Source organism: Thermobia domestica, chromosome 12 (assembly GCF_964235325.1).
Source record: "Thermobia domestica chromosome 12, izTheDome1.hap1.1, whole genome shotgun sequence".
Taxonomy (NCBI): Eukaryota; Metazoa; Arthropoda; class Insecta; order Zygentoma; family Lepismatidae; genus Thermobia; species Thermobia domestica.
The window spans coordinates 81886720-81912468 of NC_137465.1; the positions used below are offsets into that span (position 1 = coordinate 81886720).

Sequence of the window (25749 nt, forward strand, 5' to 3'; positions counted from 1 at the left end):
ACCACCATCATCTCCAGTTGTATTATCAAGAACATCACGATTTTGGGCTTTAGATTGTTGTTGTAATAGTGAAAAAGTGGATCGCGAATGTATAAAGAAGGCTATTGAAAAATGTAATTTTAATGAAACACTAATATGTGAGGGATGTACGTCAGGATCTAATCATGATTTTGCTCATGATTGTATGACTGTGCGTCCAGAATTATTGGAAACCCGCGCTTGGAGTATTATAGCAAGTCCTAGTGTTGAAGATGATGTATTTGTATGCAAACACGCATATTATCGGACTATTAACAAGAGAAAAATTTTATGATGCCTATGTGGAATTATTAAGTGATACAGACTATTTACCGGAATTACTAGAGATTTTCATAAAAAAAGACAAACGGAAAGCGAATATTTCAGATTGAAAAAATGTATTCGAATAGTGATAGTGTTTCTTGTGTGCTATGTACTGGTGAAAACATTAATGTGAACTGTGTATTAAAAAGTATAAAAATATACTTACACAACAGTAATCCAATGGAATGCGTGGAATGCAACTTAAATCTTCCTCATGAATGTAGACATTTTCATAATACTGGAACATTTGCAGTGAAGTATTTATCCTTTAATAAAACTTTTAGTGAACTCTTCGAAGTGTTTGAACAAGAACAGAGTAAAATCTCATTTCTATGCTTTATGCATAAAACTTGTGATCTTTTACAAAATACAGAATTTGTTGGACAGATAATTCCGTTTTTTTATTTTTCCTACCAATGAAATTTCACCATGTGTAAATCAATATATTATCGATATTCAAGTTTTAAAATGTCTGGTAACGAATTTATTATGCGTGAGTTTCGTTTAACGGCATGCGATGATACAGTAAATATACATTGCTTGGTAAAATCACCAGTAGAATATAACTTATTATCACTAGGATGTCAAAAACAAATTGACTGGTTAACATTAAATTTACATGGATTGGAATGGAATAGCAAAACGATATACTGTATCATGCATACAAAACCTTGTATATCAATTATGCGCAAAGAATTCAACCTTTTATTGTAAAGGTTTAGAGAAATCTCTTCGGATTAAAAGAATATTTGCATTAGATAATGTCATTGAAAGAAAATATTGTCCTTCATTAAATGAATTATGTGGAAATACATTTAAAGAATGTTGTTCTTTTCACACAACTATTGTAAAGAAATCAGGATGTGCATATCGTAATGCACAACAGTTAAATTATTGGTGGAAATGTGAAAGATCAACAGCATTAACTATTGCATTATCAAGATTGTAATGAAGAATTGTAAATAAAATGCATGGATGTAAGTTTTAAAAAAATTATTGCAAATTAAAAAAATTGTAAATATATAATAAAAATAAAAAAAATTGTGTTTTCTTTTTGAAATTTTGTTTACATGTTTATAAACGATATCATCATTCTTTTTCAAATTTTTCTTGTTAAACAATTTTATACACTTTTCAAATGATTGAGTGGGAATAATATGATGCAGAAAATATAAAACAAAATACCCACATAACACAGAATTATCATGTTGATATTGTTGATTATTTGTAAACTACATTTTAGTATTTTTCGACAAAAGTTTTTTTATTTCCTTGGGAATACCCATAGCAAGACTGTCAAAGTAGAATCCATGGTTTTTTCTTACTGATGTACACTGCAACCCAGTGGGAACCAGCAGAATCAGATGTATCAAGATTAATCACAAGTGCCGCAGGAGGTTTTACCGTTTTAGGAAGTTTGTCAATAGGGTAAATTCCAGTAACACTTGCACCAGTTACTTTATCATTTAGTAACACTTTTAATAATTCGTCACTATACATGATGAACATTATAATTTTTAATTGTAGTAGGTATGTAATTATCACTGTTATTCACATGTAACACATAGTCATACACTTTCACGTAATCACTATACAGTAACGCTTCATGAACACTACACCTATATTGTCCGAAACAATGCTTATTATGTGCACACCGATGAACGTGAAAACTGAATGCAGTATACTTTGGACAGTATTTCTTCTAAATTTGTAACTTCTCTTTGAAGAATTTCTTGAAGAAAACACTTTCTATTTATTCCGTATGTGCATATGGTTGTAGTATTTGAACAAAATGTTTGAAGTATTTCCTTAAGATGTGAATATTCTACATCCCCTTCGTGCCAGGTAATGCCATACACATTCTCACCCACCTAGATATTTGTTTGTACTTACGATTGGCTCAGCTAATTTATTTAAAGAAAATGGTGGTTTAAAAATCCAATTTTGGAAAAAGGGAACGTCAGGATTTACAATGGCTAGCTCTTTTACAATAAAGTCATCTACTTTATGATGATACGCCGAGAAGTGTACAACAACCCTCATCGTACCCAACTGAATGAATTAGAAGATGATATCAGTATAAATATTTCTATCTTTGTGTACTTGTGCTAAAGAATTGAATTGCGCGTACACAATGAATGTAACAGGTTCAGTTAAAGTTTCTGAAAATTATACTTTTAAATTTACAGGGGAATCGCGTATTACATCCCACGTGTTATCATCTAAAGTTCCTGTTGGAGATAGAATAAAAGCATACAGAGCATATCCGGTTGGATACTCATCAAGAGTAACAGTATGTGAATAATTTTGATAATATATACCAGTACCTGAAATCAAAGCATAGTAACTTAGAAGGTATAAATAATTATTAAAATCAGGAGTGAAGAGGTTGGGAGGAAATGATTTTGAGCCGGCTTGTAATTGTAGTTTGTTAACGTTAAAGTTTCGAAATTCAAAGGGATTAAGATGTGATTTCCCATTGCAGGCTGTGTTGGATATGAAACCAATAACCAGGCGTTTAGGAACATTAACCAGGAAAATATTATCAATGTTGTAAGACTTTACTTGTGCAGGTATAGTATAAGATCTTGTTTCCACTCTCGTCTGAGGTAATTTGGCTGTTTCCGAACCCATTCGTGTATTTAATTACATAGCTAAATCTGCAGCTACATCAATACGTCGTACATGAAGAATAACTTCCGTAAGTGCAACTTTATAACTTGTATTTTCAGAAGACATTAAGCAAAAATTATCTTTACTACGATGTAGTTTTACACGAAAACTTATTTTGTTAGGGAGCATACGATCTAAACTTACAATATCCGTATGAAGACGTCCATACATTTCAAAAGATTTACTATTTTTCACCTTATTGGCACGTTTTTGAAAACCATCATTTGTATTATCTAATTTATTAAAAATTTTTGCAGTATCTTTATGCCACATAGAATGTGTTTGAGAAGCATCATAAGAATAATTTAATAATGTTTCAATATACGCACGATAAGGATAGGATCCTGATGAAGAACTAATTAATTTATCAATTAACGAAATATCAATATGACTAAATAAATAATGTAATAAATTATTTACGGGTGCAACAGTATCATCATTAGCTAAAGTTGTACCATCAGCCTTAGTAATTTTACAACGTACATAAAGATATAGATATGCAGGATGAATAAATTCCCCCGTTTCTCCCGGAATAATAAATCCAATAGGTCCTTCTGAGGTTAATGTGGAAATAGGACGATATTCAGCATTTGTAGTTGCTTCAATAGCTGTTTGTGTTATCGGTATAGAAAAGAAATCAAATTCATTGGTACAACATTCAAAACTACTTGAATTTAGGAGCGCCATTATGAAAAGATATCGTGTATATGTTTTACGTTTTGTTGGTGGTCCGAACTTTACAATTGCAGGAGCTTTCCTCTTGCGTGACCGTCTCTTGCCGTTACCAGTTAGCAACTGCCCAACTTTATTAATTGCTTTTGTCTTTAAACTAATACCAGCTTCTTTTACACGCGCACGAACCGATTCTTTAAGTGGGCGATTTTCTAATACATCACCCGCAACTTGCATACCGGTTTGTAATGCTTGAGTCCTACAGTTTTTGCACCTTGTTTAAGAAATGGTAAAGCAAAACGAAATAATCCTTTAAAGAAACTACCTATACCATGTTCCCTTTGATATACAGGTCTTGAAAAATATGGTATTCCGCGTCCACGGTGATAAGTAACACGTCTTGTTCTCATTTCTTACTATTATTATTATTATGTAGAAGATGCACGAGAGCGTTTATAATGTAGTGTTACGGTCAGTGTCCCAGAACGAAATGGCAAATTTCGCCCTGCATGATCTTTTAATAGCATTTCAATTGTGTTAAAACAAAATTTTGCAAGTAGGATGTAATGAATATCTTGAAATGTAATTGTTTGAACTTTTCCAGAACGTAGATATCAGAGATTTTTGCTATACGTACTAATGGTGTTTTTGTATCACCTAAAAATTGATATTTTATAATATCTGTATAAATCAAAATTTGATGTGGATATCCGATATCTACGTATGGTTGTTTGAATGCGAGAGATTCTTTAACAAGATCTGATTTTTCAGAAAACCTAATTGTAACGCTAATGTAGGCGGCAATGATTCTACACGTTCATCACATTCAACATGTACAACATTTGAAAAACTAAATCTTATAAAACTTGATATTGTGTTTAATTCTTCTAGTAAATGATGAATGGATGGATAATATCCAACAAGAATTTTACTCTTCATAGGAATTTCATTTTTAAATTTGTACCATATAACATTTTCACCTCGGTAACATAACATGTTAATGGAATATGTACTTCACTTATTCCTACATACCAATCGGATTCCGATAAACGAATATTATTTTTTAATTGATTAACAAAATGTGTTGGACTATTTGTAGGATATACATCTGCACTAGCATTTGAAACTAATGTAATGTAAAAACTATCATCAATGCTTTCAGAAATAATTTTCGTTTAAAGTGAAATTTTAGGTTTGAAGTTCCAAAACGAAATGGTAATTTTAACCCGTGTTCATCTTTTAAGTTTACTTCGATTGTATCAAAATATTTCTTTTCAACTTTAACATAATGTGGTGTGTGAAACACAAAAGATTTTACATGACCGTGTTGTACATTATATACACTAAGTTTTCGAACTAATGGATCTATATTTTGTTGATGTTTTACAATATCAATGAAAACATTAATTGTATTGGGAATATTATATTCTAAATCACATGAAAATTGTCCACGTGCTAATATTAAATCAACATTTTAACTTTTGTGTATATAACATTTTTAACATCAAATGTATTTTCATTAATATATCCAAAAATCTGTTGTAACCCTGGTGTAACACCAATCATACATTGATCACCTAGTTTTAAAGAATGTTTAATAACAATTTGATTTTTATTTAGTAAATAGTGTAACATAGGAACTAATTGTAGAATCGATTCAATTGATGAATTATATCCAGGTGTTATTGGAAGACGGTAGCGTTCAACTTTATCATCGATAACACTAGTAATTATAATTTTTTCATTTTTACCAACATTGTAAAAACTCCACTTAATATTAATTTGTGTTAATGCAACAGCCCATTCCCCATTACTTAAATCAATAGGTTGTGCCAATTTAACTCGAAATGATGATGTGGTATTATCAAAAAGATTATTACTTGCATTTGAAGGAAGAGTAACGTAAAAGTCGTGTGTAAAGTTCGAATTCATTTTGCAGACAGAATAGAATCTGATCTAATCCACGAATTCATAAATGATGGATATCCTAACCATTTTACATACATCCACCCTTTTTTACTTTTCAATACTTATTCAATGAGATATGTTTTCTTTGAATTTATAATTACATTTTGTAATTCTTGTGCATAAAATATTCCTTTAATTTCTTCACCGTTCCAATCTTTTAATTTGTGACAGGATCTGACTTAATACATTTGTCAACAATAAATATTTCTTGTGACCATTTAGGTAAATATCCTTTTTCTAATTTATGTTTATTTACTAACGCGAACATAATCACCCGAACTAAATTTACAAGTTATATTCTTTTTATTCTTTTTATTCCCGTATAATGTTTCCCACACTTGATTCACATTGGAATCATTTACTTGTGCAGGTGCCATTTTAATACTTGAATAGTATGAATGATTATAATTTTTTACAATTTGATCTAATACATTAATATAACGATAAGTATTCTTTGCAGTAAAATAACGATACAATCTTTCTTTTAATGTACGTATAAAACGTTCTGCTAACGCGCATTTAATTTCGGAATGAAAACTATAATGATTAATTTCATATTTTTTAAACAATTGTTTTACATGACGATTATAGAATTCACCGCCTAAATCTGTTTGTACGTTAAACACAGGTAACTTGAAATTTTAAAAAAAATTTGTTATTGCTTTTACCATTTCAGGACCTTTCTTTGTTTTTAACGGAATACAATATGCATAACGTGAAAAAATATCAATACAACATAATATATATTGATTCAATGCTGTCTTCAGTTAAAAGCCACTTCCCTTCTTTCTTTCCATATATATACCAGAGCTACTCACAACCTAGCTACCTTTTTATAGGAGATAATATTATCCTTTCACAACGTGGAGTTCAACAGGGAGATCCACTAGGTCCTGCTCTATTCGCATTAACTCTTCACCCTATAATTAGAGATATTAATACTGAGCTCAACATTTGGTATTTAGATGATGGCACTATAGCCGGAGACACTGACTCAGTATTACATACTTTAGATCATATACGCACACAAGCAACATCGATCGGATTGTCTCTCAGTTACTCGAAATGCGAAATTGGCTTTCTAGGAGTAACAAATGCTGAAACTCAAAATCTATATGACAGATTCAACGAGGCGGCGCCTGGAATTAAATTATTAACATCTTCTAACGCCGAACTGCTAGGAGCGGCTCTTACACCAGACACAAGGAGCAAGATATTACTGGAAAAGATTTCATCTTTATATCATCTACCTTCACGCCTTTCCAAACTTTCTGCACATTCAGCATTTTATCTCCTCAGAGAATCTTTCTCGATCCCAAGATTGTTGTATTTTCTACGTTGTTCCCCCTCCTGGAGGGACGATAATCTACTTGAGAAATTCGACTATGCTCTTAAAACAGGATTGGAGAATATTCTTAATTGTACCCTCAGTGATGAAGCATGGCTACAAGCATCACTACCAGTCAGAAATGGAGGTCTTGGAATACGTCGTGCCACGGATCTGGCTATCCCGTCTTTTCTGGCCTCTTTCTATAGTTCAAGACAACTGATTGGAACCCTCCTTCAGAGAGAAGATGAAGTCACTAACCCGGATGTGAGGACTGCATAGCCAGATGGTCAAATTTAGTTGGGTCAGACCCCTCGGCTCCCGAAAGTCGAAATAATCAGTCGGTCTGGGACGAGCCTATCGTGAATTACCGTTTGGATTCATTATTGCAGACTTCTAATAACATCGAAGATAAGGCCAGATTACTTGCTGTCATGTCCCCTGAAAACGGAGCATGGCTTCAAGCGCTACCTTCACCTTTTCTCGGCCTACACCTAGACAACGAAAGCTTCCGTGTGTCCGTCGCCCTTCGACTAGGAGCAAATATATGCGAACAACACCACTGCCCAAGATGCAACGCCCTCGTAGATAAAAGAGGTTTACACGGTCTGTCATGCAAAAGCAGTGCCGGCAGACATTCACGCCATTCGAATGTGAATGACATCATTTTGAGAGCCTTAACATCCGCAGGGGTGCCAGCAGTGAGAGAACCAATTGGGTGCAGCCGTTCGAACGGAAAAAGGCCGGATGGTATGACTTTAGTGCCGTGGAAGCAAGGAAAGTCGTTGATTTGGGATTTCACTTGCTCAGACACTTATGTGCCCTCCAATCTGCAATTTTCATCGACATAAGCAGGACTTATCGCTGCACGAAGAGCAAAAGGAAAAAGAAATAAATACGTTAATCTCCTAGATAAGTATTGGTTTATTGCAATAGCAATTGAATCTAGTGGATCCTGGGATCAAGAGGACGCAAAATTTATTAACGAAATTGGCAAGCGTATATCCATTAAATCGGGAGACACTCGAGCTAGGTCTTTTCTGGTTCAGCGCATAAGCATTGCCGTTCAGCGAGGGAACGTGGCCGCTATTGTGGGCACGTTACCCACTGCTAAAGAATTAGAAGAGATTTTTCTTTTATAATTTCTGACGGCGCTTAGTACACTAGGAGCATAGAAATCTGGAAATAAAGTTGGAGGGATCTAGAATGCATTTGAACCCCAAATCTTCTGGGAGTTAAAGCGTCGGTCAATGCATTATACAGAGCTATGTTAACCAGAAGAAAACTAATTCTGGTTTTCCCTTTCTCAGCACACAGCACAGTAGGTCAAATGCATCGACCTCCGTTTGAATCAATATAATTATTTTAAATATTTGTAAACAATCATATATTCAGCCGAGGTTTTCATCTAAGAATGTAGGAAAATTAATTGTTGTAAAAAGGTTATATTGCAATTTCTATTTGTTTCTGTAATTTTAAATTTTTAAAGAATTATTGATTTTATTAGTATGTAAAAAATAATAAACATAATATATATTTATAATTATTATTATACTTTGCAATATTTTGCATATCTGCTAAATCCATTTGTAATGTTTCATTTGGTGCACTAACATAATACTTTTTACGTTCAAAAACTTTACGAACTGGAGCGTGTAATGTATAAGCATCTTGAGAAGCTAACCTTTTTTTAATTTTCTTTTTAGATAACTTTGTTTTGCCTTGTAATATGTGTATACTTGATAAAGAATCAGGATTTGAATAATCATATTATATTTTTGATAATTTTTTCGTTTTACATACTATATTCTTTCCAATGTTTAAATAAATTAGCAACTACTGCAGGACTAGGAGATTTTCTTACTTTACGAATACGTTGTCTACTACTACTACTATTCACTTTTGATGCTGGTGTGCTATTAGGTGTACCAATAAATTCTTTAGGAACATTAAGATCTAATAAATTTTTAAATTCATGAATACCTACAGGATTTCTTGATTATTTTCTTGTACGAACAACATCATTTATTAAACCTATAATATTTGAACCTGGTATTATTTTTCCTTTAATACGTACAGTGCCAGACTTATCCCACTGAATTTTATCAGAATTTGTCAACTGTTTTAATAATAGATCTGTTTTCGTACGAAGTGTTTTCGGTACTGTTTGTAAAATGTCTGATACAAATGGTAAAATAGAAGTATTGCTATCTTGTTTGGAATTTGATGATTTTTTTTCTTCTTCTTCTTGAATGATAGGCAAAGTAATAGGTTTATGTGAAGAAGATGTATACTGTAAATAACGATGGAAAGCTTGTTGATATAATTTCCACCTTTGTTGTACACTAAGATCACGACGATTTAAGATGTTATTCATTTCTTCATCTAAACGTGATTGATGTGAATCTATGGATTTAAGATTCGATTGAATTTCATGTACAGCATTTTCAGGAACTAAAATCATTTTACGTAATTCTGACATATTTAACGACTAAAAATACTACTTCCTACTGCTGCAAGAAATGGTCCCAAGATCTTTTTGTAATATCAATTTCTTCTTTTTATTCAATGCAGTACGCTGCTGAATTAGAAAACGTAAGATCATTTTATGTCTACGTAAACGTTGCTTCTGACGAGAAGTTAAAGGAATGTTTCCTTTTATTGTGTCTTTAGCTACTTGAGATATTGTTCTTATTAAATCCCCTGAAGCATTTTGTAAAATTTGTTTTCGTTTTGCATTCTTGCATTTGCGCAGAGCGTGCTGTAGTGTTGTTTCACCTTCAACATCTTGATGCAGACTAAACAAAAATTTCTGTATGCATGTATTTTACGTTAGCGTACACATACATGATTTCATTCGGGAAATATTTGTATGTATTCGCAATGCGTCGTTTGTTTTTTGTGTCAAGTCAAATAATAAATAAGTGTGAGGCTCCCGTGTTACTTCTTCGAACACACTCACGACTTCTTTACTATACCGAGGCATAATTTGCCTTGCTAAATATTGTATTTGTAATTTATCATGTGGATTTTTAAATACTATAATATAATGTGCATTTAAACTAATATCACGTGCATGTTTTCCTTTTGGAAATAAATTTTGAATAATAAATATTACAGTTAACTTTTTATGATATGCATACGTTGTAAATAAATTAGCAACATCCCCATTAGTTCCTGACATTAAATCATCAAGTATTAATAATGAATTTTCTTTAATTTCAAAATTATTCATGTCAGGTATTCCGTCTACAAAACGTATTTTTGCATTTGCATCTAATTTTGGTATTACTGCACCATAACACCAAACAATATCATTAAATTTCATACTAAACATTTCGTCACATTCATTAAGTAAACGATTTAAAAAACAAGTTTTACCAGCCCTTGAAGGACCAGCGATTAAAATAGTAGAAGGATGTTGAAAATAACATCTTGTAATCAAATGAATGCATACAATAGAGACTGTGCTTTATTTACACACTCACACTCATACATTAAATATTTCCACAATCAATTTTATTAAGGAGTTTCCACTGAAACGAAAGAATACAAAGGCAAAGTTTACACAGTAACGAAATGAATAAAAAAAATCACTGGGATATAAACTTAACGCTTGAAATAACTAGTTTATATATTGTTTGCACAGCAAACGAATATATAAAAATAAATTAGAAATAAATTAAAATAAATTAGAAATAAATTAAAAATAAATATTTTAAATCTATAATTGTTCGGGGGTTTCATTGCACGAAAGAGACATTCATACAAGTCACATTTACTCATTCGTGGGTCTATAACCGTAAGGTACACTTGCACGTTTTTGTATTGGTTCATCGTCAGTTATGTCCGGTTCGTCAATGCGTTTTCGTTTTTGCTGACCTCACGGTGTGTCTTTGTCTCTTTACAGCTAAAGATACGGAACCCCGGTCTACGAACGATACTGTTTGTGTTTTCTAATACTGTGGGCTCTAATTGTCCAGACACTAATTTATAGAAACTCTCAAAGTTAATTTTTTGTGAGGTCCTATCATTTAGTGTTATCCCCTAATTTTGAATATATGCCGAACATCCCCTTGGGCATTTCTTAGCCGCATAGCGTAATTTTTACAGCCTAGACCTATAAAGGTTGTAAACTCCCAACCATCAGGAATTTCATTTGTCAGATCACCCAAATAGTTTCCGAGCGGTAACAAGGGTTCCTCATCTTTTTTCTGTAGGTACATGATACTGTCAGTGTCACAGTAGATTACTCTGTCAGGTCCTACAGTCGTCAGTAGTTCGTAAAGTCTAAGTCTAGCCCACGAAGTAATAAATGCGGCTAGTATCACTTTGGAAAACTCTAACGGAACGTTTTCATTTTCAATGTCTCTGTATGTGAGAATGAGATGGTCATCATCAATTCGTACCACACTTTGAATCTCATACCTTGCCGTAGTTAAATACCTAAGAAATGTGACCTCATTACTAACGATTATACTCTGTGACATGTCTGTGCTGTCCCCCACTTTCCATACAATGAATTGAGGTATAATTTCGCACATTGCCTCAATCCCAGGTATATCCTAATATTATCATAATTTAATCGTATGCCTTCATGGGATAATAATCATCGATATATTTTTGTTTGTCTTCTTCAGTGGAACAGTAAGCAGGAAAACCAGAGGCTTCCTGCTTCATCCGAAGGAAGGAATTCACATAGGTCCCGAACAGCCCACCTGAATTCCCCTCTTTAGGATCTAAAAGTTCAAATTCCCATATTTCATGTATATCGATTATTTTGTGACCTTTTTTAAGAGCAAGGTGTAACTCTGGAGTGAAAAATGTTCCTGTGAGAGCACACTCAGCATCACTATGAGTACATTCATTAGTGTTTTCTTCTTCCATACATGTGCGGCAAAGACCGAAAAGTAATCGACCTCCCGCAACGTATGGGAGCACCGGAAAATAGAGGTCCTTTGTAGGCAGAATTGTGCATTTAACTACACCGTGAATACTTTCCACATCTGGAAAGTCCGGCCCCGTGTAAATCTTAGGTGATTTAACAGGCATAGGTTTACGCGCCATCACCCATGGATAAAGACTAGTTACATCGGCGTAGGAAATTCGCTCATCACTCGCACAATTGACGTAGGAACGAAAGACCTACGTGCGACCACCGTTGTAACAGTTCTTAGGAATAAGAAAATCAGGCAGATTAGTACAACGTTCTTGAACAAACTTTTGCACTTCCTTGTCCGTCTTTATCTTATTGTCCCAAGAACATTCCCATATTTCGTATAGGTTTACACCTATACTTTTCAGGTACCTACGGCGGCGCATGGTTTGCTCATATCGTTTCTCCATCGTATTGTACGAGTCTTGAGCATCGTGCAAAACCGCGTCACGATTAAATGGAAAACAAAACCGACAAGCATGGAAATAGCACCCGTAACAGTCGAGGGCAGCGTTCAGTCTTTTGTGCCATCCGTCGACCTTGTACCTACCAATATACTTTTCCCCACCTCTCCTAGCATGCTGGATTTCTATCCCTAATTGGTCTTCCATATACATAAGCCATTGCATAGCTTTTGCACTATACTTGGTCTTATGATGAAATCCCAACGCGGGAATGATAGGAATAGTATTTTCCGGTAAGTACAAGGTACATTATGTCCGCATTGCAAGGCTTGCAATTGTAGATGATGTTATGAAACATTGCAAACCCTCCGTTTTCTCTTCAATGATATCGCTAAACTTAATGACCAACTTAATTTCTGTTAGAATTCTAACGTCATTGTCACAATAAGCCAGCATATCCTTCTGCAGGTTAAATTCCTCGCCACTTTCCGCACGTTCTTGGTGCCAGGCTTCCAGTTGTTTTCTTTCTTCCGTGCTTCGCCCCTCAGGGTCAGAGTACTCAAGCAGAGGGTAGGGACCGACATAATTTTGATTCTCTTCAGTATTAAACAAATATAAGAAATCTCCCTTCTTTAAATTATGACTAAGGCCTAACGTTTTCGGTAATTTGGATAATTTCACACTAATAAAAGGGAAAGAGTCGCGAAAAAAGATACGGTTACCTATGTTAATATTAAAAATCTTTTGACCCTGGATAAGAACACTAGGTACAATATGCTGGTCTTCTATTAGAGTTCTAAGACAGAAGAGATCATCGTATCGGCTTCCAATATGGGCGATCGCGAAGGTATTCTGAAAGACAGGACGCTCTACTAACATGTGGTTAATAAACTCCGTCATTGTCTTAAAAGAAAACGAATTCCAATATTGTCACCGCAAGTTTTACAAGGCTCATCGATACCTTTCCTTATACAGGCGTGACAAACATGATGACAACACACCAGTACAACTTTATGTTCCCTTTCACCCGCTCATTCGGTGCCTTCAACATCGTCTCTACATCATAGGTGATGTACATAAACCTTTTCGTATGAACAGGTCGTTGTCTCTGAACAAAACATGTGGTTTGTATCAACATACGCACGGCACGTTGAACAAAAATGTTCACCACACATGTGATCATATTTTCGCCCTCTCTTATCAAAGATGATACCACAATCGATGCAAAGCTTTACATTATCACATAGTTATTTGGCCGCTTTATTACGTGTCACATGGTTGTCAAAACATATACCCTCAGCAAACTCTCTATTGCATGTATTACATTTAATTTTGTTAGCAGTATAACCACGTTCGTGAGTATTTTCGCAAAAAAGTACGAGTTTTACAGTTGTGTGTCCCATATCTTTCATCATAAGCTTCCAAACAATAATAACAATACTTCCGTTTGCTAAGAAAACTTGTAATTTTGGGAATGGGTTCGAAATGGCCAATAGTGTTACCTCTTCGATACAGGATAAAAACATTATTTTCAGCTTGTTCTCCCGGGTAACGTACTATATATTCCCGATTATTTTTTTCAACCTCCTCATAAACCACGATTTGATACTCCCCTTTTAAATATGCTTGAAATGATTCCAAATCGAAAAAGTCACAACCTTGCTTACTTTGAACGTTAACGCCTGCCACCTCGCAGAGAACTTCTGCTTTAAAAAGCCACCTATTATAGTCTCTTGTTCTTAAATTACATAGAACTTGTTTACTTGAGGTATGTTTTGTTGTCCAATATATTATGACCATGGGGAGGCAATACATATCTTATTTTCAAGGCAAATTTATCGCTTTTCCAAGTAATGCTGGTATTTGCAATATTTTTGAACAGCACTCATTGCATTAGTTCTTCCTTGTCCGTGCAAATTCTCAGCTATGTGAAATCGAAACAAAACTTCTTCCCCCAAAAGGAACACTTCATTCGTATTTAGTACTCGTTCGATTGAAGTGAGGACTGTTCTAGCAGAGAAATTGCCCGTTCTTCTAAACGGTACGTACACTGGCTTGTTATTAGTACTATTACTACTCTCTATGTATAAATCAAAGTAGTCCATGGGCCGTGCATTGGAGATCACATGTTCCAACGCAAAATCAATTAAACTTTCAATATAGGCCTCTGGGTTATTAATATTCCTTTCATCACCCACAGGTCTGACGGCAATTTCATGGCCCGTAAGATGAAACTTACGAAACCTTTGTCTGCTTTGTCGTACAACTTCGAAATTACTATTTCTTTGATTTTGTCCGCCATTATTATTATCACTACTACTACCACTTGTACTACCACTATTAGGAGTACCAGTAGTACTACTTGTACTATTCTTGTCCATGATGCCATGTCCAATCATTGGTGGTACACTAGCATATGACGGACCAGGCTGAGGAGAAAAAATCATTTGGTTCCCATAGTCATGATTATCCTGTACACAGTATTGAGGTGGATAGTATACAGGATTTTCTCCCTGGACATGTTGCATGGGTATAACCACAGCATTGTTCTCACTTTCAACCAATCTCCTAATTTCTTCTTGAATTGGTATTTCAACGGAATTTAGATTGCCAACCCCAACTGCTTTATCATTTAGAAAAGCTAAATCTTCATTCGTTAATTGATGTAAATTATTAGGACTCAAGTTATGAGTTTTTTGAGGGGTCATGAATATGGCATTATTTTCTTATGGGATTAAGCGTGGTTCCAAAACAAATAGCAAGCCAAAATCAAAAAAGTTTGTAAGCTCAGTATCATATATCTTATCCACCTGACCTTCCCCACAAGCTAATAAATACATAACTTTATCTAGAGCCAATTCATACGTTTCTTTAGTACGAAAAAAACCGTACACAAACAAATCCAATACGTCCGCACTGGATACACAGTGCGGTAAGAGCAATATATCATTACCTTCAAAAGCACGAAGGGTCCGCAATATGGCCTCGCATCTCACCGATCCCCTATGGCCAAGCCTGTTCAATTCCATAATGGCTTTCCAGGTACTAAAACCCCTCGGGTACTCGTTGAGACCGCGCAAGACCTCTTGCAGGTAGATTTCATCAATGAGGTTTATTTCTTCAGTTGGGCAGAAGAAATCCATCTAAAAAATAAGACAAAGAATAACTATTTTGAGTAATCAGCTCCACTTTAATAAAAAGATCTAATAAATGTTTCTTTTTGAGCAACTGTCACATGATAATATCTTATAAAAGAGAAAAATTAATCATCTTTAGTTAATTATTGATATGTAAATAGAAATCAGTCTGTTTAATTTATGAAAAATCAGTAAATATATTCACTTTATATTAGCTGTAATCTATTCTATTAAAACATCCACACACAAAAAAGTCTCTGTCTGTTCATTAATATTGGTTAAATACAACTCAAGTACAATTAGAAAGTATATAATTTCTTTCTTTTTTCAAAAAAATTACAATAACCATAAGAAATACACACCTTTCAAGCCTTAGTTGATCGTTCACAAATCCACTGAAAAAAGAAAAGAAAAAATGTCGACTCTCCGTCGCTACTTTTAATGAATAGGTAAATGTCTGGGTGTTTCAATGGACTTGCTACCACCACTCAATGTTCAGCAAAGCTTCAAAATCTGGAATAAAACAGGCTTCAATAAATATAATGATAATCCAATGTACTTTATTTAATACTATTAAAATAGGTTTAATAATCAGGAAAGCTTTCTCTGTGATCTTTAACGCACGCTGACGTAAGAAAAAATGTTAATCGTACACATCAAATGCAGGTTATATAATGTTCTATCAAGTGTTCTCCCACCACCACTAACAGTGACACCTAGCGGAAGAATTTTAAATTAGACCTTAGTTTTGTTTAGCCCGTGTGTCGTGTTGACGTATTTCGTCGATGGTTCCAAATATATTTCTATATTTTAAAGGTAAGATATGCTATATTTCTTTTTAACCGTAAAAAATACTAGTGATAGCATTAAATATGAGGCATAAACGCTTCTCGCACTTGTGTTCTGTCGATAAAACATACTCTGTGGGGCATAGCTTCTTCTATCAGTAATCATACACATGTTCATTATGTTACAAAGCCCTAAGGGGGACCTACCTACCTACTTACCAACACATAAGACCCATTAGTTGAACATAATCATCATGCTATTACAATATACGTTTACCTATTCAGAAAAGAAAAAAGCCCCATCACTTGTAGGGACCCTAACTAATGGGGAACACGCCCTCAGTTGGAAAAACATGGTGGAAATAGCCGTACATAATTTCCTTTTGCTATAATATAATATGTGTTCAATTTATTTTTAATAGTGTTAAAATCTAATGGGGACCGTAGCTAATGGGGAAAAGCCCCCCATCAGTTGTAGGGACATGTTAGGGATAGCCGTACATAATTTCATTTCGTTGTAATACAATATATGTTCAATCTATTTTTAATACTGCTAAAATCTAGGTGATCTATCTAGCGGGCAAGAGCCCCGCAATTGTAGGGAACATGTTACGGATAGCCGTCCATAATTCTCTTTCGCTGTAATACAATATATGTTCATTCTATTTTTAATACTGTTAAAATCTAAGGGTTCTATCTAGCAGGCAAGAGCCCCTCAGTTGAAAGGGCCACATACTACGGATAGCCCTACATAATTCTTTTTCACATCAAGGGTACACAACAAGTTTTCAAAATCAAAAGATAGTCTTCAACAACCAATATATGTATTTAGGGGAGCGCCCACCCGTAAAATTTTTATCCTCTCTCTATTTCTTAACATTAAAGCTATTCTTCGCGTTATGGGAACAACACCCCACAAATAAATAACATTCAGTAATATTTACTATTAAAACACAAAAAAATAATAATAATAAAGTACTAGCCATCCACGTATAAGATACAAAACTCTAGGACAGTGGGCTCGCTCCCCCCAAACTGAAACTTTCTTTCTTTCTTTTTTTCAAATAAGTCATTACTAGTCCTTATATAAAGGTCTGCAAACATTTGTTTTCCTAAAAGATTATCAAATATACTACCAACCGTACTTGTATGACATCTAACGGCAAAATTCTAAATTACATCTTAGTTCAGTTCAACCCCATCTGTAGTGGTAACATATATCGTGTTTAAGTGTTTCCAAAGTGTAAAGTGATCATATTTCAGTACACAATTGGTGTAACAACATGTATTAAAGTTAAAATTCATAATAAATCAGTGAAAGATATTGTAATTAAGCACACTATAATTAAGCAAATAAAACTCTACAAGTAAATGGTTCGTCTTTAGCTGTTGCTAAAATCAAAGTGGCAGTTCTTAAGAGAAAAAAGCGAGTATATTCATTTTACAAATGTTCATTCATATATTCTTAAGTAAAATATCTCATCTGCCCCAAAATATGTACTCCTACAATAATAATAATAACTTTAGTAATAAAAATCGAAATTACATTCCTATCGGTCCCGCCTAACACACACTTTCTAACCCTCTTGCACTTATTACAAATGGTTCAGAGTTTATTTCCTGATAGATCTACAATGCAGTTAGTCTCGAGTTCATTTTCTAGTACAGCTACAATGCGATTCGTGTAGTTCGAAAATAATTAGTCAGGAAACTTCCATTATGATTAAGTGGGTAATACAAGCAACTTTAGCATTTTTTTGAAAAAAATCAGATTACATTTCCACTGGTCCCGGTCTGTCACAAATCCTAACCCTCTCGCATTTATTACAAATGGTTCCAAGTTCATTTCCTGATAGAACTACATTGCAGTTAGTCCCCAGTTCCTTTCCTAGTACAGCTACAATGCGATTCGTGTAGTTCGAAAATAATTAGTCACGATACTTCCATTATAATTAAGTGGGTAATACAAGCAATTTTAGCATTTAAAAAAAGTTAAATGATTCTCACCTTAAATCAACTTCCTTCTAACAGTCAGAATTAACGACCAAAAAACTTTAATAGACACAACAACAACAAATAAACTTTTTCAAAATGCACTCGTGCACTATGTAAATAATAATAAAATTCATCTTTATTTCCGTAATATTTATAAAGCAATTCAATGTGGTCCCCCTCTAACATCTTTTCGTCATATTTCAAAAACCGTTTTTCTTAATACTTTTCATTAATTATAAATGAAGTCAACATGTCCGATATCGTTCAATGTACATAAATTTTCCTTCTTTTTGTTATACAGCTAAAATTTCATAACGGGTGTCGGTCATTATTCATCATGTTTAAAAATCGACACGTTCAAGTTATTCAGTCTTCAGTCCTCCAGCAGAAATCTAAAAATTTTTATTTACAAGTTCATCAACCGAGGTAGGCATCTTAACAGTAAATGACCTTTCAAGGGAAATCTACCATTTTTTCGTATTGACGACAAGCTGTCGCCATAGTTCATGTAGGAATTAATACATCGTACGGTTCTCAACTAATTAAGGAAATGGTTACAAGTAAAACTTTCACGTTGCCAAAATCAGATATCGCCAAAAAAACATTTATGTGTTTGTCCATAACATCTTGTGAAGGGAGGAAAGAAATGGTTCTATATGTTCCCAATCGTTAAATCTCTATCTATCTGTCTTCATCAATGCAGATAACTAAGTCAGTGTCAATCATGGGTAATGGACGTTGTTTCAGTACAAATGAAGGGTAAAGGGGTGGAATGAAAGTAGAAAGTTCAATGACACTGTATATCTATGTGTGTCGCCACTCGGATTTCTAACGGAAGCAAGGGAAAGCGTACATCACCTACCCGGAAGCAATCCTTTGCAATAGTAAGACTGAGTGTTCATTTCTAAGATAGTCTCTATGAGCGACGAAAGAATCATTCGGTCTCTCTGCATTTGAAACTTAAATACAGGCTATAAGAACTGAGTTAACTAAAAGCTAAGAACAAAATCAATAAAAATGAATATTAACAAATAAATAAATAAACTATTCAATCCACACACAATTTTCCCAGCTCCCAATGTTATTTTTTCTCTCCACGTTACATATGGGGATTGCAATAATTCTCTCATACAGCGTTCACCTCAGGTGTTAAGGGTTCCGGATTCAATCCTAACATCCACCAAAAAACCTTCATAATATATATTTTTCTAGAGCTTTCCTATCTCCCAATGTTATTTTTTTTCTTTCCAAGTTACATATGGGGATTGCAATAATTTTCTCATACAGCGTTCACCTCTGGTGCTAAGGGTCCCGGGTTCAATCCCAGCATCCACCAAATAAACTTTCATAATATATATTTTTCAAGAGCTTTTATAAAATGGTTTCCTCCCACTTTCTATATACTCTTTCAAGAGCTTTTATAAAAATTAACAACAACAACAAGCTTATTTTAGTATACTCACATATTGTTCGAACATCTTATACATGTGAGAGAAAAAAGTAATTTACAAGAAACTTCTAATGAACTGATTGAACAGAAAAAAAGATGGTAGCAATCACCATGGAACTCAAAGATTTCATTTTTTCCAAATTACATATCTGAATGTCAGTTTCTGATAGTCAAAACCATCTGTATAATACGAGATTCAAACGGGGGTCTTGATCTCAATGTGAGTTTCTATTAATCGAAAAACCATCTGTATAATACGAGATGTGAACGGGGGTCTTGATCTCAATGTAAGTTTCTGTTACTCAAAAACCATCTGTATAATACGAGATTCGAACGCGGGTCTTCATGTCAATGTCAATAATGTAAATATATTCAATATTATTAATTTAATTACTGCTACGGAAGTAAGTGATACAGAATAACGTTTCATCATATATACCAATATTCTAATTAACTAACATATGATCAGATTTAATTCATATCGAACCAATTAAAATTCAAATTTAAATTTCCATTATTATCATTTTCTTTTTAAAAGTATCCAATAAACATCGTGTACATACACGTATACACACTCAAAAAGAGAACACGAACTTTCCAAAACGGTACATACACGTAATCACACTCAAAAAAGGACACGAGCTTTCTAAAACGGTGCATACACGTAATCAGAGTCAAGTAAAGGAGGACACGGAGTTTCCCAAATAAATTAAGCACATAACGGTACCTGTGTACTTGTTTGTATGGGTCTACTGATGACTACTTGGATTTTCTCTCATGGTTTCTAATAAAAAAATATCCATTACGAGTACATTTTCAGTTGTATGCAATAAATTATTAATGCATCCTTTGATGAAATATTACCGGGTTCTCATCATATTCCTGAACTTATATATCTATATATAACCTCAGCTACACAAAAGTATTTGAATGCACAATTAAGCTAAGCGTGCAGTCGGATTATTCTAAGCTTGAGCGCATTATATATTGCTGTTTTGAGGCAGGTTTGCACCTCCAATCCAACCTTTGCAATCGATAAAAATTACGCAGATGTATTTTCTTCTTTTAAATATAATAAGACTTTTTATTAAGTGTAGAAAGAAAGCAACATTGATTGAAATATTTAATAATAAAATACTTCGAAACCATCCATTCATGTCAGCACATGCTTGTTTGTCATTTAGCTTTCAATGCGTAAAAGTACCTTTCTGTATGTAAAAGAATGAAACGAAACATAATTCTCGCCTGCGTAGTAAAAGAAGAGACAAAGTAGAACATAAAGTGCGTTTCCAATGGATATGAATGCCGTTATCTTGAAAAACAAGCTATATTTCGTTAGAGGGAGCTAGCCTTAAGTGATCGTGTTAACTTAATAGTAAACCATAGGAGTTCAAATCTTAAGGTCGTGAGTTTGGTTCCGATTTGAGTCAATTTTTTTGCATGAAATTCTATTTTTCACAATGTGAAAAATTATGTAAAATAATTATATTAAAATACATCGTGTATGTATATATTCATTTAATCATGGCAGAACACAAGTAATTATTATATTTGAAATATAACATCTGAGATAGGTGTTCACAGAACGTCGGTATTATACAGGGTGTTTCAAAACAACACCGACAACGTCTGAGAGTTGATTCCTGACACCAAGATAAGACAAAAAGTATAGACCAACCTGGGTGCACAAATGCTTCGTTTCGGAGTTATGGGCTGCCGAAATCATGAAAAAAATGAAAGTCAGATGTCCATAGCTCCAAAACTATGGTACCTACAGTAGCCGGGTCAAGACTTCACTTAGGAACTAGTATGTGCTCTATCCAAATATCCACGTTTCAAAATCTTCGGTACTTCCGCAACAATTTCTATAGAGGTAGTTTGTGAGTACTTCAAATTATATACATGTAGCCAAACTTCCTCTATAAAAACTGTTGTGGAAGTACGGCAGGATTTTGAAACATGGGTTTTTGGATAGGGCACATATTAGTTCCTAAGTGAAGTCTTGACCTGGCTTCAGTAGGTCCCATACTTTCCGAGCTATGGACCTTTAAAGTTCAATGTTTCATGATTTCGGAAGCCTATAACTCCGAAAGGAAGCATTTGTGCACCCAAGTTGGTCTATACTTTGTGTCTTATCTTGGCGTCAGGAATCACCTCTCAAACGTTGTCGGTGTTGTTTTGAAACAACCTGTAGATGTGAATGTTGAATAGAAATTAAGAAATCGTGTAATAGAAAAAAATAAATTCTTTTATTTGCATTTTATGGCAGCTATTGGTCATATAGAGGTTACTTCTCAACATTCTCATTACAGCAAGTCATTTATATTCTTAAAATAAATTCCGTGCCGTAAAGAGAGGGTATAAACAGAGAATATTCGAAGACGGATCGTGGTTCCAGACAAACAACTTAGTAGCCCCAAAACGATATGCAAGAAATTCCTGAACCCCAAAGGTCACGTGAAGAGATTGGAATTGTCCTTATGAAGCATGCTAGAACGGAAAGTCTTTACATAGATTTTCAGTTCAATACTCTGATATGCTTTTGTAATATGGACGTGGTGATGGCTTGGTTGCTATCGCTCTCTCTCTTTCTCTCTCTATGTACTGTATCTTATCTGTATTTATATGTATATAAAAGTGGATAAATATGTGTCTATGTGTGTGTATGTGTTTCAACATAATTCTGATATGTCTAGAGCAATTTTAAAAATATTTCTTACAGTCTGGGAAAGAGTACTGTCGGGTTAGTTATGGGAAGGGGTCGCTTAGATAAATAATGTCACTTTCAATTCTGCTTAACTCGAATTAAACTCCCATTAGTACCCAGGCTAGTTACGAGGGAACGTAAAAATATCGAAATGGACCTATATTAGTATCGAGTCGTAAGTTCTCAGCGTCACAAAGTTAGATGGTAGTAGTTGTAATGTCATTCAATACCAAATTCAGCCCTAGCGGAGTCAACACAACCATAGGCCTCCTAGGAGGAATAGGAAGGGCTGACATCAAAATGATAAAATAATACTGATATTAGTGTCGAATCCATAATTTTGGGGTCGCTTAGATAAAGAGTTGCACTCTAGATGCCATGTAAGTTAAGCCCCCGTTGACACTGTAAAAGGTGAGTGAAAGTATGACATCTAGACATTGAAAATGATCAATGCTAATGTCGAGTCCATAGCTTTCGGGGTCCCCAGGTTCATTGGGAGCAGTTCTAATGGCCTTTAGTTTAACTTCCAGTAGGGATAAGATTCCCTAGCACATCTACAAGAAGAGTCGAAGGGGGTAATACATACAATAATTCCAAACCACTGATATTAGTATAGGGTCCATAGTTTCTGCAGCACCGAGATAAATAGCAACACTTCTGTTGAATCTTATGTTCAAATTCAACCCATTAATCATCCTGTATTGGGAGGAATAGTGACCAGGGCCGTGCTGGAATACTAACGAGGGCGGTGGACAAGTCTACCAAAAGGGCGCCCATACAAACGTGAATATATATATATATATATATATATATATATATATATATATATATATATATATATATATGTGTGTGTGTGTGTGTGTGTGTGTGTGTGTGCGTGTGCTTTATAAATTAATAAAAATCTTAAGCATCCGGAGGTTTTTTCTGTCCCCGAAATAAAATGGAAAGTATAGACCAACTTGGGTGTAGAGATGCATCGGAGCTATAACACCTGAAAATTTTCGGAAAAATCCAAAAACAGCCATACTCGGGAACAAAATGTCGGATCGAAACTGCACAAAAGAGAATGTCCATTATATTTAATTGTAGATTCCATTAGTGTACAATCGTGTGTAGTGCAATGGCGGTGCAAAGGTGACTCCCAAAGAAACTGAAGTATGGCTTCGAGTATTTTAGCAAACGTTGAATGAGGAAATGTACAACAATCAAGTACAAGATTTCAACAATCAAAGTAATAGTATAGAGTTCAAATTAGAACACTTATACTTCGAAAGAGAAATACGCATGTGTGATTGATCTATTTTGTCTCAGCACAAAATAAACTCTCGGAAGAAGAGTTTAAATGAAAAGAAGTCTTTAATGCATCACAGTAACGGATGACAAATTAACTGCTTCCTGTCCAAAGTAAGAGTATGTGAAAATGGAAAAAATAACTTTATCCAGATTAGGTTTATAACGACTGTGCATAAGACAGTCAGGCAGCAAAAATCAATATGATGAACGAGAGTACAAGTGATTCTTCACATCACTACAATGATTGTCACAAATTATGTCAACACAATTAGGGCGAAAGTAAGCTGTATTAAAAGATTTCCTCCTTGTAATACGTAATTCTATGAAAGATAATAACTCCGAGCACAGAAGCAATGAAACTCAATGAAATACAAGGTGTTGCGTGTGTTGCACAAGGACACAAAGAGATACAGTTTCAAACTAACGATTTGTTCTGTTTTGTACAAAGTAGTATAACTATGAAATACTCATAGGTACCTTTACAGTATTTGTGCAATGCTGTATGTGTACACGAGACAGATGTGAATAATAAGAGTTCACAGTCTGATATTATGGACCATTGGCCGTATTGCAAAGATGATATCGGCGAACAAATTTTTTCTGCATGCGGTGAAACACACCTGAAATTTCGGAGATGACTGCCGCAGCTATATTAATTGAAGCAACAAGTTCTTCGGCTGTCGTAGCTGGTGTTGCATACAAAACGCGTTTCAATCACCCCCTTGAAAAGGAATCAAAGGTGAACAAGGTGGTGAGGTAGGGTGAACAAGGTCGTTATAACACATGTCCCCATGCCGTAAAAGTCGCCAAAACCTAGTAGCCCACTTGCCAGTAAATGTCGGTCGTTGATATAATGTTAGCGACGCGTCGAAGGACTCCTACTAGTGTGCCACTAGCGGCAGGGGTTCGTCGATTCGAAAGAGATATCTAGAGTCGGGGTATTGGAGTTACCACCGCGTAGCAGCGAGGACTTCATTTTGATCCGCGCTCCTTCGATTCGTCTCGGAGAATCGCGAAGGGACCAACACGAACTATCGCCAGTCATCTGCATGCTGTTATTATTATATATTATCTTTTTCTGACGAATTGTTCCTAAAGTAAGCTCTTGGGCCAATAGTAATTCCTGTCTCAGCATCATGAAGTGAAAAATCTTGAGATAAGTGCGTATAATTGTATTAATTTAGATAACAACTCTCACCGATGATTTGAAAGTGAATATGGTAGAACCATGAAATAAAGTAAATAGACAAGCATCATTTTATTATAAAATTATATGGCAAACGCATTTTATCTTATCCAAAACGGTTATCATAGAATATACACTGTTAACCCTGGAAAGCTAACATGTTCAAAAAGTTATGTTAAAGCTAACGTATCGTAAAATTTACGACTGGTGACAGAAACGTAAATACATACATATCTTTTTACGAAATGGGACTTTCATAACTACAGTTGGTAAGAATACATATTAGTGAACATTTTTGCAGCCAGTTTGGTTGTTAAAATCTCTTTCCGCGCAGTGCACACAGCATTTTCCACGATGTTCTCCGCAGATCGGCCAATTGCAGCGGCAGCAATACATTGACATCATTCTCCTCTTGGCTGATGGGACAAATTGTGCGAGGCTGGTTTCTACTGGACAACATTCTTCTCTGGCACCGGTATTTTCAGAGTATCAGCAACAGCAATCGATTGCCGGAGTTTTCGTGGCAAATTTGAGTATTGAACCCGTTCTTTGACCCATGGCTTAATAAGACTGTTGTGAATTTTCATGGCGAATTTTCTTCTAAAAAGAAGCTTTTGTCCCATTTTCACAACGTTGTGAACATAAATGACGTAGGCATTAACCAGGGTTATGTTTATCATCCCAAAGAAGACACATAAGGGTCATCATTTGGTCTTACGGCTGCACGACATATGATGACACATTTGGTCCAGTGCATCAACGCCTCCTTTCGTTGCATTATAAGTCTCGATAAGGTCACTGTCATCAATACTCGTTCGATTCATTTTTTAAAAAACTTTCCTTGAATAAATACTATAAAATAAAACCAACA

At 34.6% G+C, this 25749-nt stretch overlaps 1 protein-coding gene across 2 annotated transcripts in view; it reads right to left on the minus strand.

Moving 5' to 3' along the window:
* Window positions 1–539: 539 nt before the first annotated feature.
* Window positions 540–25749, minus strand: part of LOC145666536 (zwei Ig domain protein zig-8-like) — a 1346876-nt gene continuing 1321666 nt past the window's right edge. The window contains exons 1-2 of one of the 2 annotated variants that reach the window (XM_081733843.1): window positions 15822–15944; window positions 540–15465 (exon numbers count right to left, since the gene is read on the minus strand). In XM_081733843.1, coding sequence (XP_081589969.1) covers window positions 2989–3924 — 936 coding nt within the window. In that variant the 5' untranslated portion in view covers window positions 3925–15465; window positions 15822–15944 and the 3' untranslated portion in view covers window positions 540–2988. Of the gene's footprint in view, window positions 15466–15821; window positions 15973–25749 lie in introns of those variants that run through there. The other variant, XR_014127771.1, reaches the window with a different exon arrangement.